This window comes from Apis cerana, linkage group LG5 (genome assembly GCF_029169275.1).
Source record: "Apis cerana isolate GH-2021 linkage group LG5, AcerK_1.0, whole genome shotgun sequence".
In the NCBI taxonomy this organism is placed as follows: Eukaryota; Metazoa; Arthropoda; class Insecta; order Hymenoptera; family Apidae; genus Apis; species Apis cerana.
In genome coordinates, this window is record NC_083856.1 from 2,679,670 (window position 1) to 2,690,124 (window position 10,455).

The 10,455-nt window shown below is 43.4% G+C and overlaps 1 protein-coding gene across 14 annotated transcripts in view; it reads right to left on the minus strand.

Annotated features, from left to right (window-relative positions):
• The window catches only part of LOC108001332 (neurexin 1), a 394,345-nt gene extending 387,689 nt beyond the window's left edge, over positions 1–6,656 (minus strand). For 6 of the 14 annotated variants that reach the window (XM_062075807.1, XM_062075808.1, XM_062075805.1 and 3 more), the window contains exon 1: positions 4,168–6,656. In XM_062075807.1, the coding sequence (XP_061931791.1) occupies positions 4,168–4,812 (645 nt within the window). In that variant the 5' untranslated portion in view covers positions 4,813–6,656. The remainder of the gene's footprint in view (positions 1–4,167) is intronic. The other 8 variants (XM_017062276.3, XM_062075810.1, XM_062075811.1 and 5 more) reach the window with 2 other exon arrangements.
• Positions 6,657–10,455: the final 3,799 nt, after the last annotated feature.

The window sequence follows — 10,455 nt, forward strand, 5'->3', positions numbered from 1 at the left end:
TCGCTTCAAAGGTAAATTTCGTGCATCCCACGATACACAGATACGTTCCACGCGCTTGCTTATTATTGATCGACACATAATCTACAAATCCATCCATCATAGTCCGCTCGTTGATAGATCATGGACGCGTTATACGCTACGAGCGACAGTGATAGTACGTACCTATTACCCTTGCAACTTTTAATATATAGATATTTTCAGATTGTTTTTCGTGATATAAGTATACGTAAACAATTGTTTATAATACATAAATCCAACCAAGCACATCAATAATTGTAACTTTCTTAAGACTGGCGATCCCTGGACGTATAAAATTCCTCGGGAAAATCGATCGTTCCAATTGTCACCAATGTTACAAATAAATCCGGTTCATCAAGTTTATTACTCGATAGTAGATAATTGCTCGTGATTGATTATAACTCGTGCTCTTTCGGATGGTCGGATTCCAATAACGCTGTTAGACGCAACGTGGCTCTAATTGCATCGCATCGGATTAAGAAAATTAATCAAAGCTCTACTCCTCCACTGGATAATTACATCGCGAACCGCTAATTGCCGCGTCGAAAAATGGAATAAGTTTCGCGAGTTATTGGGAGTGGCGATTAATCTGGGGCGATCAGTCAACGTCGAAACCGGTGGAGGGGACTTATCTTTCCGGGCAACGATATCCTTTCCTCGTCTATTAATCACGTTTATCGTCTTTTTCCCTCCCTTTCGATCCCGCGAATGAAACATCGGCCGTTCAATAACGTTGGGGGATCCGAAAAAAAAAGGAAACATTGTTGAAATACGGGGATAATTGATAGCCTGTCTCGCGCGTTGCATACATTAACTTTATCCCCCGTCGCGGCTTATCACGTCGCATTTACGTCACGTTAGGAACAATTATCACCTGGTATACACGTATACACGCACAGTGATGGAGTTATTTATCAATTCTCGCGGAAGTGGAAGGGAATTCATCTTCCTTTAGATCAGCGTTTCTACGAGTCGTGAATACACGATCATCCTGCACTTTCTTATAAAAAAATCTGGCCATGATTGAAACGGGAATAGAAATTGACATAATTAGAAATGACAGGTATTATTGTTTGTGAATTTTTCTTTTTCTTTGAAATATTAGAGGGGATATCAGGATCGAAGATCGGCTCGATCCGCGCTTAGAATCGACTTTTGTTATTAAGATGTGTTACGGGCTCCGGATATTAAAGCTAAGGATAAGCTATAGCTTAAGATTTTTATCAGGCTGAAAGATTTATTACTCGAGAGACCAGTCTAAAATTCGCGTTTAAGGTTAAGTCGCATATATTACTTTTGCTGCTTATATATCCTACGTGTACGCCACTTATTCTTTCACAGATCGTTGTCGAGATTTATCAACGTTCTCCTAAAAGTTGCCGATAAATCAAATATCGTTAACAGATTGGCTTCATCAAGATTTGAAAAATAAACCGATTAACAACGAGAAGTTTGATTGAAAATGGAGGATTCCTTCCAAGCCCCGATTCGATATTTCCTCGAGGTGGCCGCGCGCCAAGAACGCATCCACGCTTGTCCGTCATTAATGGCCGAAATTTTAACGATGCTGCTCGTTTGCTAGCGTTTCCCAAGCATAAAGCGCGTATCTGCGATTAGATAAGGAGACAAATCGGGAATATCCGTCAGTTGGCGCGCTGGGTCGTTGGCCTGGTCGACGGTAGTATAATTCGGGCGACGTTATCGCTCCTCCTAGATCACCTCTCCGCGCAACAAACCTCCCCCGATGCGCGTGGATACGACTTGGATTTATCGACGCCAAGGAAATTGTGCTCCTCCCGAAGGAAGGAACGTCGTCTGTTTCGTTCTCGGGGGTGGAAGTTGCAACGCGCATTGAACGAAATGGAATGATTGTTGAAATGATACTTTTATGGGGGGAATTATTATCGCGGAAGAGGTTGCAATGGAAAAAGAAAGAGAGGTTCTTGTTTCATATTCGTATTCGAAGGTGGCTTTTCATTGGAAATAGCTACCGTTAAATTAATATCCGTTGAATGGAAAGTGAGTATTTCTATGAGGAAATTATTATAGGTGGGAGATATAAATCTTTCCTTTTTTTTTTTTTTTAACAAAGAAGTTTTAGAATAGTAGCTGCGAATAATAGAAGGATTAACTGAAAAGAGATTGAGATTAGTATTCAGAGGGGTAAATTTCTGTGGAGGGGGCGGAGTTTGCTACGAGCTTCCCCCGAACGAAATAGCAACTGCTAAATTAATATCGTTGAATGGAAAGTCACGGTATGGAATTATAGAAGCAAAAGAGACGCGAAAAATGAATAAGTTACTGCGTAAGGTTAGATAAACAAACTTTAACGATATCGCCACTTCTTTCTACCTTTTATAATAATCAATTTCAATTTTTTTGTCGATGTTCTTTCTCCAAAGAAATCCATCATTCTGCGATCAATAAAAGTGAATAAAAGTGAATATTTTTTTTTAGAGAAGAATTAATCGGGAGCACGATTTGGATTTAATTGTTATCCAATTTTCGAAGAAAATTGCAATTATTCCAAGGGGAGGGAAAATTTCGAGCATTTCCCCGTGAACGTCTGCATTTAAATGTTTTAAAATCCGTTATATAAATCCTTTGAAATATACTCGCCCTCTCACTTCCACGTCCAAGTAGTTACAGCACGTGCGGTTCAGACAGGTGCGCTTGGGAAATCCAGTTAAACGTTAAATTACTTTTGGAGTTTATCGTTGATTTACGCAGCCGGTTGCGTCCGAAAGAGTAAGAAGAAAAACAACCCTTGCCTTTTTGATTAATGTAACGACCGGGCTAACAACCCTTCCCACCCTCGTTCTTCTCTATTATTAAACAAGAGCCCGTTTCTGAAAGCAAAGAAGGGCGGAAGAGAATTTTTAGTTTTACCTCTTGCAAAAAGAAAAAAAACCCGTCTGCTTTCTTTTTCTGTTTTCTACAATTTTTTTCTCTTTTTCTCTCTTCCCCTCCCTTCTTTTTTTTTGAAACGAGCCTCGCGTTATGAAGCACCGAAATGGTGTCAGCAGCGTGCGTAACAATACGTCTGTGCGATGGCTGGCCCAGATTAACGTGGACGAAAGAAATTCTTGGGTGTAACGTGGATATCGTGCAGATACCAGAGTTATGAAATTTCTCTCTCTCTCTCTCTCTCTCTCGAGTACACACGATTTATACATTTAGCACTTTCACAGGAGATATAATTTACAACACGACGTACACACGAGTTTGAGAAATTCTTCGCGATTCTTAATAATATTGTCTTAACGAGGATACGAATATATATAATTTTACTCGAAGCCAGAATATATTATTGGAAGAATCTCATCGTCAGATTCCATTTTGCAAATCGAATGGCGTATTTAAAAAAATCGATTCGATTTATAGTATAAACAATTGAATATACAAACTCTGTTCTACGTCAGCTGATAATAATCCACCCTTTTTCTGACGCACCGCCGATCGAAACGGAAACTTTCCCCTCCCCCTAAATCGCAAATACTTGGAAGAAGCCAAAAATAAACTGGCCATTAAGGGAGTCAGTCACTGCACCACTCTTTCTATCGATCGCTCCGTTTCCTGCCATATTCGACGTGTTATTCGAGGGATGGTCGAGAGTTTGTCGAGTCATCCCCAACAACTAGACAATAACACGCAAATTACAATCTCTCAGCCCCGTTGCTATACGAGATTTGAAATTAAAAGAAGCCAAATCCTCGCTTCTCAAAAAATTCATAATCCCGATCCTCCTCATAAGATAATAATTTCACCGATTAATGTTACATCTCGATGAGAGTTCTTCTTCCTCGATTCTTCAAATCGTAATTTGAATGAAAACGAGACAAGAAAAATTTCTACTACTTTTAATTTCCTTAAAATCTTCCTTATTTTTTCCATCGACAATTTCACGCACGATAAGATACGATCCGCAAAGCGGGATATCTTTTCATCTTCCGCGTCACCATTATTGAAGCCCATTACGCAACGGCTATTAATACACACCAGTCGGTTCGACGAATCGTTGCATCGTCCACCGACGTTTCACCCTTTTTCCCCTCCTCTTTCTACTCGCGCGCAAGTAAATATACACCCCTTATTCGCCCTCTCTCTAAATTCACTCATCACACCTTACGATACAAGGGGTCCGTTTACCTTGGCGTCCCGGCTCTTCATCTCCTGCCTCCTCGGCACCGTGTTCTCGCCATCGGCGTACACCAGGTTCCTGATCAACCCGTTGAACCTCGGCTCGAAGATGACGCTCGGCAACGCGAGCAACGTGAGCTTGCTGTTGTACCAGCTGGGCATACCGCCCACGTAAACGTCAGAATTGCCGGCCAGCTTGCCGAACTCGAACTCCTTGCCGCGGGAGGTGGAGACCGCGCTGACACCGTCCACGGTCAACGTGGTGTTCTCCGCGCACCTGGTGATCTGCACCTTGTGCCAGTGGCCGTCCCCGAGATCGTGGCCGACCGTCACGATCTGAGCACCGCCGCCCAGGTTGTACCTCAACCTGAGCGCGCTCTCGACGAGCTTCGCCTCGAAGAAGTCGTACGTGCCCCCGTCGTCCGTGTACAGCAACAGACCGTTCCCCTGCTCGGTCTTGAACTCGAACTCCAACGTGCCGTTCAACCCCGCGTTCCATTTCCTGAACTGGGCGTAACTCGTGGCCGAGCCCTCGAGCACGAACGACATGGCGACCTGGCTCAACAGCACGACCAGGAACGGCAGCAACGTGCCTACGTTTCTGATAGAGGGATGCATGGTTTCTTCTCCTGGCTTAGGCAGCTCGGGGATCATCTGCTAGATCATCAGATTCCTTCCTTCCTTCCTCTTCTCCTCCTCGCGACGCGTCACATATCAAAACGTCTTCGTCCGAGGGTGATCAGATCGGGTCTCGACATTCGATCGACGAGCGGATCGCGAGCGGTTGCGAGATTGCAAGTGGCAGCAGTGTGCTAGCCAGCCAGCCAGCCAGTTAGCCACGTTGTACCGGCTGTGATCGCACGTGAGCACGCACGCGCGGGTGGCCTCGACTGCGTGGGTGGCGGATACGGAAAGAGAGAGTGACCGTGCACACACGTCTGTCTGTCTGCGGGATCTTTTCCTCGACTCGTGTGGTGCGTTCGTTTTTGTCCGTCTCTCTCTCTCGTTGGAGGGATATTCGGGGGATATACTCGGTCGAGAGTGAAGGAAAATTTTTGGAAAGTTTCGTTCGAAATTGGCCGAGTATAATCGTGATATGTTTTGATTTTTCTTATTTATTTATCTACTTTTTCCTTTCCAATGATTTGATCAACGCGACACGCCTCGAGAACACCTTTATCACCTTTATCACTCAACACACGTCCGTGTCACACACTCGTAACCGCCGAGAGTATCGCACTTCACAATCACGTTATACACAATTTGAACTCGGATCTTTCCACTCGTACGTGGGCAGAAATCGTGCACTAGATTAACCTCGTCGATGAATCCACATTTCCAACAATCGGATCGATCAAATCGACCGAGTACGACAACGGGTGCTTGCTCGTCGAAATCATCTTCTTGTCATGCATATATATATATATATGGCAAAGTATGGACGATTATATCTTCCTCCATTAAACGAAGCACGAGTATCAAGGCTAAACGGTTGTCGACCCTTTCGAGCGATATTACGACTCTTACGATCGGAGAGGTTTATCGTCAGGTTTCGATTATTTCGCTCGGCATCGTTCCCTCCCTCCCTCGAAATCGAGCACCCTTCGCTTCACCCCTCGAATTCGATAATTAACGCGCGGGTTTGTTATCCTATCGTCGCTTCGCATCAAGACACTCTAGCAGCGACCTAACCTAAGGCGCCTCTCGCACCACGTCGGTGACACACTTTCCCCGTCTCTTCAAACCACTTCTCAACCTCCACTTGGTCGATTCCTGTCGGTCCCACCACCGTTTCTTTTTCCTTCCTCTGCTGTCTCGCGACGATCCCGAAAGAGAGGAAAAGAGAGAGGGAGAGATTAATCGTAATTTTCAACGAGGATCCGAAAACGAATCGTTGGAAGCATCCACCAGTATTCCACGACCTCGACCCCTTTCCTTTTCTCCTTCTCTCCTTCCTCTCCCCTTTTCAATACACACGACCACTTTCACCACGCACTCTGCATCCGCGAACTCGTCGTGAATCCATTCACACGCTTCCTCGATCACGCGCAGGACCGTACACGAGGAATGGAATGAACGCACAATCCACCACTATCCACCACTATCCGGCGCGAGTATTTCTTTTACATATACTCGTATATTCCACTCTCGGCAGAGGGACTTACTCCACGTCCACCCGGCGTACGTTTATTTCGCGATCGATCCGGCTCTCGTGGCTCGGCGTACGCCCCATTTTTCTCGTCCGACCCGTGAGTTGGTGAGCAGCCAGAGCCCACCGTGCACAGCTCTGGCCACGGCGGTGACACCCGCGCGCGAGGTGACGGGGACGTGCGTCGTTGGTTGCGTTCGATGCGTTGTGCACGGGGATGGGAAGAGCGTAGCATGAGCGCCGACTGCGGAAGGTGGAACAACCCTCTCGACGGCTCCCGGCTTGATACTGGCCTGGCTGAGAGGAGAACGCTCGGTCGGGACGGTCGGTCGGTCGGTTGGCCGACGACGTTGGTGCGACGCCCCCGGCACGACGCCGACGCCTCGCGCCGTTTCCGCGCGCAGGCGCCCCTCCTCGACGCGCAAAAGGAAAAGGGGGGCGATGCTCGACGGCCGAGGTTGGACGAGGACGAACCGAGCTGCGAGGAGATGGCGAGGGAGGGAGAGAGAGAGAGAAGAGGGTGGTATAGGCGATGTATGGGAACGAGATTGCTCGCGGCTGGAAAAATTGCCATTGGACGGAGCGGTGGGTATTTCGAACGATCGAGAAGACCGTTTCCTTTCTTTCTTTTTGCGCGGACTGTGACTGCTCCCGCCCGGACACTGACTTTCTTTGTTTAGCTGGGAGATGAACGCGATGACGATGGGTTTATTTCGCGCGTTGCCACGTGTTCGAGGGGGCTCGTAACGTTCCTCGTCCGTCGGTCGAAGTTGATTCCGCGAGATTCGAGCGTGGAATGTTTGATCGTCGATTATTGAAGCGTAGAAATTGGAAGGATTTTATTGATAAAGAAACGAATGTATTGGGATCGTTGATAGGAAAATGCTAATCTCGCGTGTAACGATTTTGCAAGAAACTTTTGACGCAAATATGACGAAATTGGCAGAAACGACGATGGTAATTGAAATCGAATCGTGCTTGAAGAAGAAGGAATAATTGAAGAATGGTTGACGCGTCAGCTGAAAGAAAGGGATATCAAATTTCACGTGCCAATAATTGGTGAAATGGCATTGTCTTTCAGAAGAAATTCAACATTTCGAATTTCCAGGAGAGCAAACCAACGCGTTATTATGCAATTTGTACATTTTCATCCGGATGTGTATCTACATGAATAAAATAGAACGTTCAGAAATTCGTCATAATAAATTGAAACCCGAAAATGTAATAGAAATCCAGATACGATTTCGTTAATTAATTACAATTGTTACGATTCATGCGGAAAATTTGACGTGTATGATTCGACGCAATTATAAAACATGTAAAAATATTTATTCACAACCGCGATATCATTCACGTCATAAATATTTTAATCGAGAATAATTTCCCTCGTCAAAGTTTCTTTCGAGTTTATATTCTTGAATATTTCGAGCACGATTTTGAATCCCTTCCAAAACTTGATTAACAAGAGAACAAGACACTACCCGTAACGCATCTCGATGATTGTTGAAAAACTTTCAAGAATTAAATCGCCTCGCGTTTATTATTATTCAATATCCGACTTCTTTCGCAGAAACGAGAGGCATCTAAATAAAAAAAAAATAAAACAAATGATACGAAGAGATATTTTAATCGAACTCGATTAATTCGTGCAAGATCGAAATAAACAATCCTCGTGAAACCGAGGAAACCACAATACTCGAGTTCTGAAACGAGGTGGAAAAACGTCGGGGGTGGGAGGAAACGTGATTGAAGAGAGGCGGTGGAAGAGAGCCAGACCCGACCAAGTGTCCGAATAAGAGTGGTTAGACAGGGGAGGGAAAAGCCGCAGAGGCGCTGTACAAAGGTGGAAGGATGGTGGAAGGTGGAAACCGAGGTCCGCCACCACCATCGCCATCACCAGAGGCAACAGAGGGCGGCGATGCTGAGAAAGCATGGCACGAGCCCGTGAAAGGCAGCGATCCGCGAGAACGATACAACACGAACGGGCAAGATGGCCAACGTCGTTCTTCCCGTCCTTCTTCTTATCCCTCCCTTCCCTTCTCTCGAGTCTTTTGAGTTCGTTGTCGTCGGGATCGAGTGTCAATTAGAGGAATCTAGGGGGCTATTAATTAAGCGGGGGAGGTGGAGGGTCGGTGGATTCGGAGGGTGGTTTTTCGAACGTGGAACAATGGAAGTTTGACAATCGTTATCCGGGGCAAGGTGAGAATTTATACAGGATATAATTTTGGGATTATTCGAGTTTCCACGGGAAATGAAAGAGTTTAAAGAATTTGGATGATTTAAATATTGGAAAGATTGGCATCTCGTGAAAAATTAATTTTCATTCAACGTGAGATTCTCTCGCGTGTTGATTAAAGCTTTCCACGATACAGTTATTTCAGTTTCGCATAGATTCTAAAGAAAATCCCCTCGTAAACACCTGTCTCTCGACTTTCTCAACAGTTTCGACCGAGCCTCTCCCAATAGACTAGCCAACATCGACTATCTTCGTCATCAGCTTTCAACCATCTTCAATGGACCATCGCCAACTTTAACAGGCTTTAACAAACTCTAACTCTAACTCCTTCACGTTGCACTTTTGATCCGTACATTGTTATTATGCCGTCTCTCATTAGTCAAAAATATTATAGTTTAATTATAGTTTAATAATCGAGTCGAAAGATGTCTCTTGCCAATTTTAGATTCTTTTTAGATCCTTACAGTTATTATTAATTAGACAAGCTTTATGAAGTTGAAGAATTGTGGAAATTAAATTTCCAAGTATAAAAAAAGTAACATTTCTGAATTGAAAAACATTACTCTTATTATTCTCAACAACGATTATCTTTCAGTATTTAATTATAAAGAGACGGCGATTAAATTTTCCACTCTTTGGCCTGTTTCCACGCTCACCTTTTCGTACCTTGCCAAAGAAACTTTTACTCACCCCTTCTAATTACTATGGACCATTAGCAACTCGCGTGATACTTTCACTTCTATTCCATTCTCCTCTAAACAATCATCGTCCCAGCCGGGAACTTCCGAAAACTCCTCCACTCTTTCTTCCACGCGATGAAAACTTTCATCGTTGCACGGAAGTGCGGTAAAACGCGCGTCCGTGTTCGCATATCCGCGCGTATAATTTCCATCCTTCGCGACCGGGGACCGAATCGTTTCGAAGACGATTTAAATATTAATGGAATGTCGGTATTCTCCCCAAACCGGATTATCAAGCAGCGAAAACTTATGAAATGAAAATTTCTAGACCAAAGTTTTCTCCTTCCCCGCGAAAATGATTCCTTTAATCATTTATTACCCGACGCTACTTTCTAATTCCTTTGCTTATTTATTCTGGTACGATGCTTGCATTGGAACGAATAAAATATTCTTAAATAACGAATATCTCTGAGATATTTTAAGGATATATGTTAGCCTCTTAATAGAAGAAACAGATCTATCTTCAGCATCTATAATTGTGATATTTTCTCTTTTAGATTAATTTTACATTATATCTTTTGCGTTTATCTTGGCCTCCAATTTCCAGTTATAAAAATTCAGGGATCAGAATATTGAAAACTTGATCCGTGGTATTATTATGGTACCACTTGCTCAGTCGTCCAAAGAAAGTTCGTTCTACAAGCACAGTTTCATATATTTCGGATATATATATAGCGGTGGAATTATTTGCAGCTCGTGCGACCAATCCGCGTGTACAATCGGATAGGAATTTCGCCCTGAAGACCGAATTTCGTTATCTAAATGGCTTTTGGAGAGAGAGAGAGATCTCACATTGTTTCCAAATTAAAATGTTGTTTACGTTGCATTATTGTCTTCGTGAATAAAATATATCAAGATACGACTCGTTGATTAAAGATTAAATGTGTCTTAAATATGTTTTCTCCGATATCGAAATATCCATCATCATCATTGAAATCATTAAAATATACGTGAAATTTAAAGAAACTGAATATAAATTAATTCTCTTTTAAGAATTTGTATTTTATCTTTTTCATGTATCACAAATAAAGGATGAATATCGTATCAAATACTAAAATATCCTTCTTTCGCTAATTTCTCATCGTAATTCGTTAAAACAAAATTCAGAAATAAAACGTTTATCAATATTGAAAGTATAATAAAATATGATAAATATAAAAATTATTTTATAA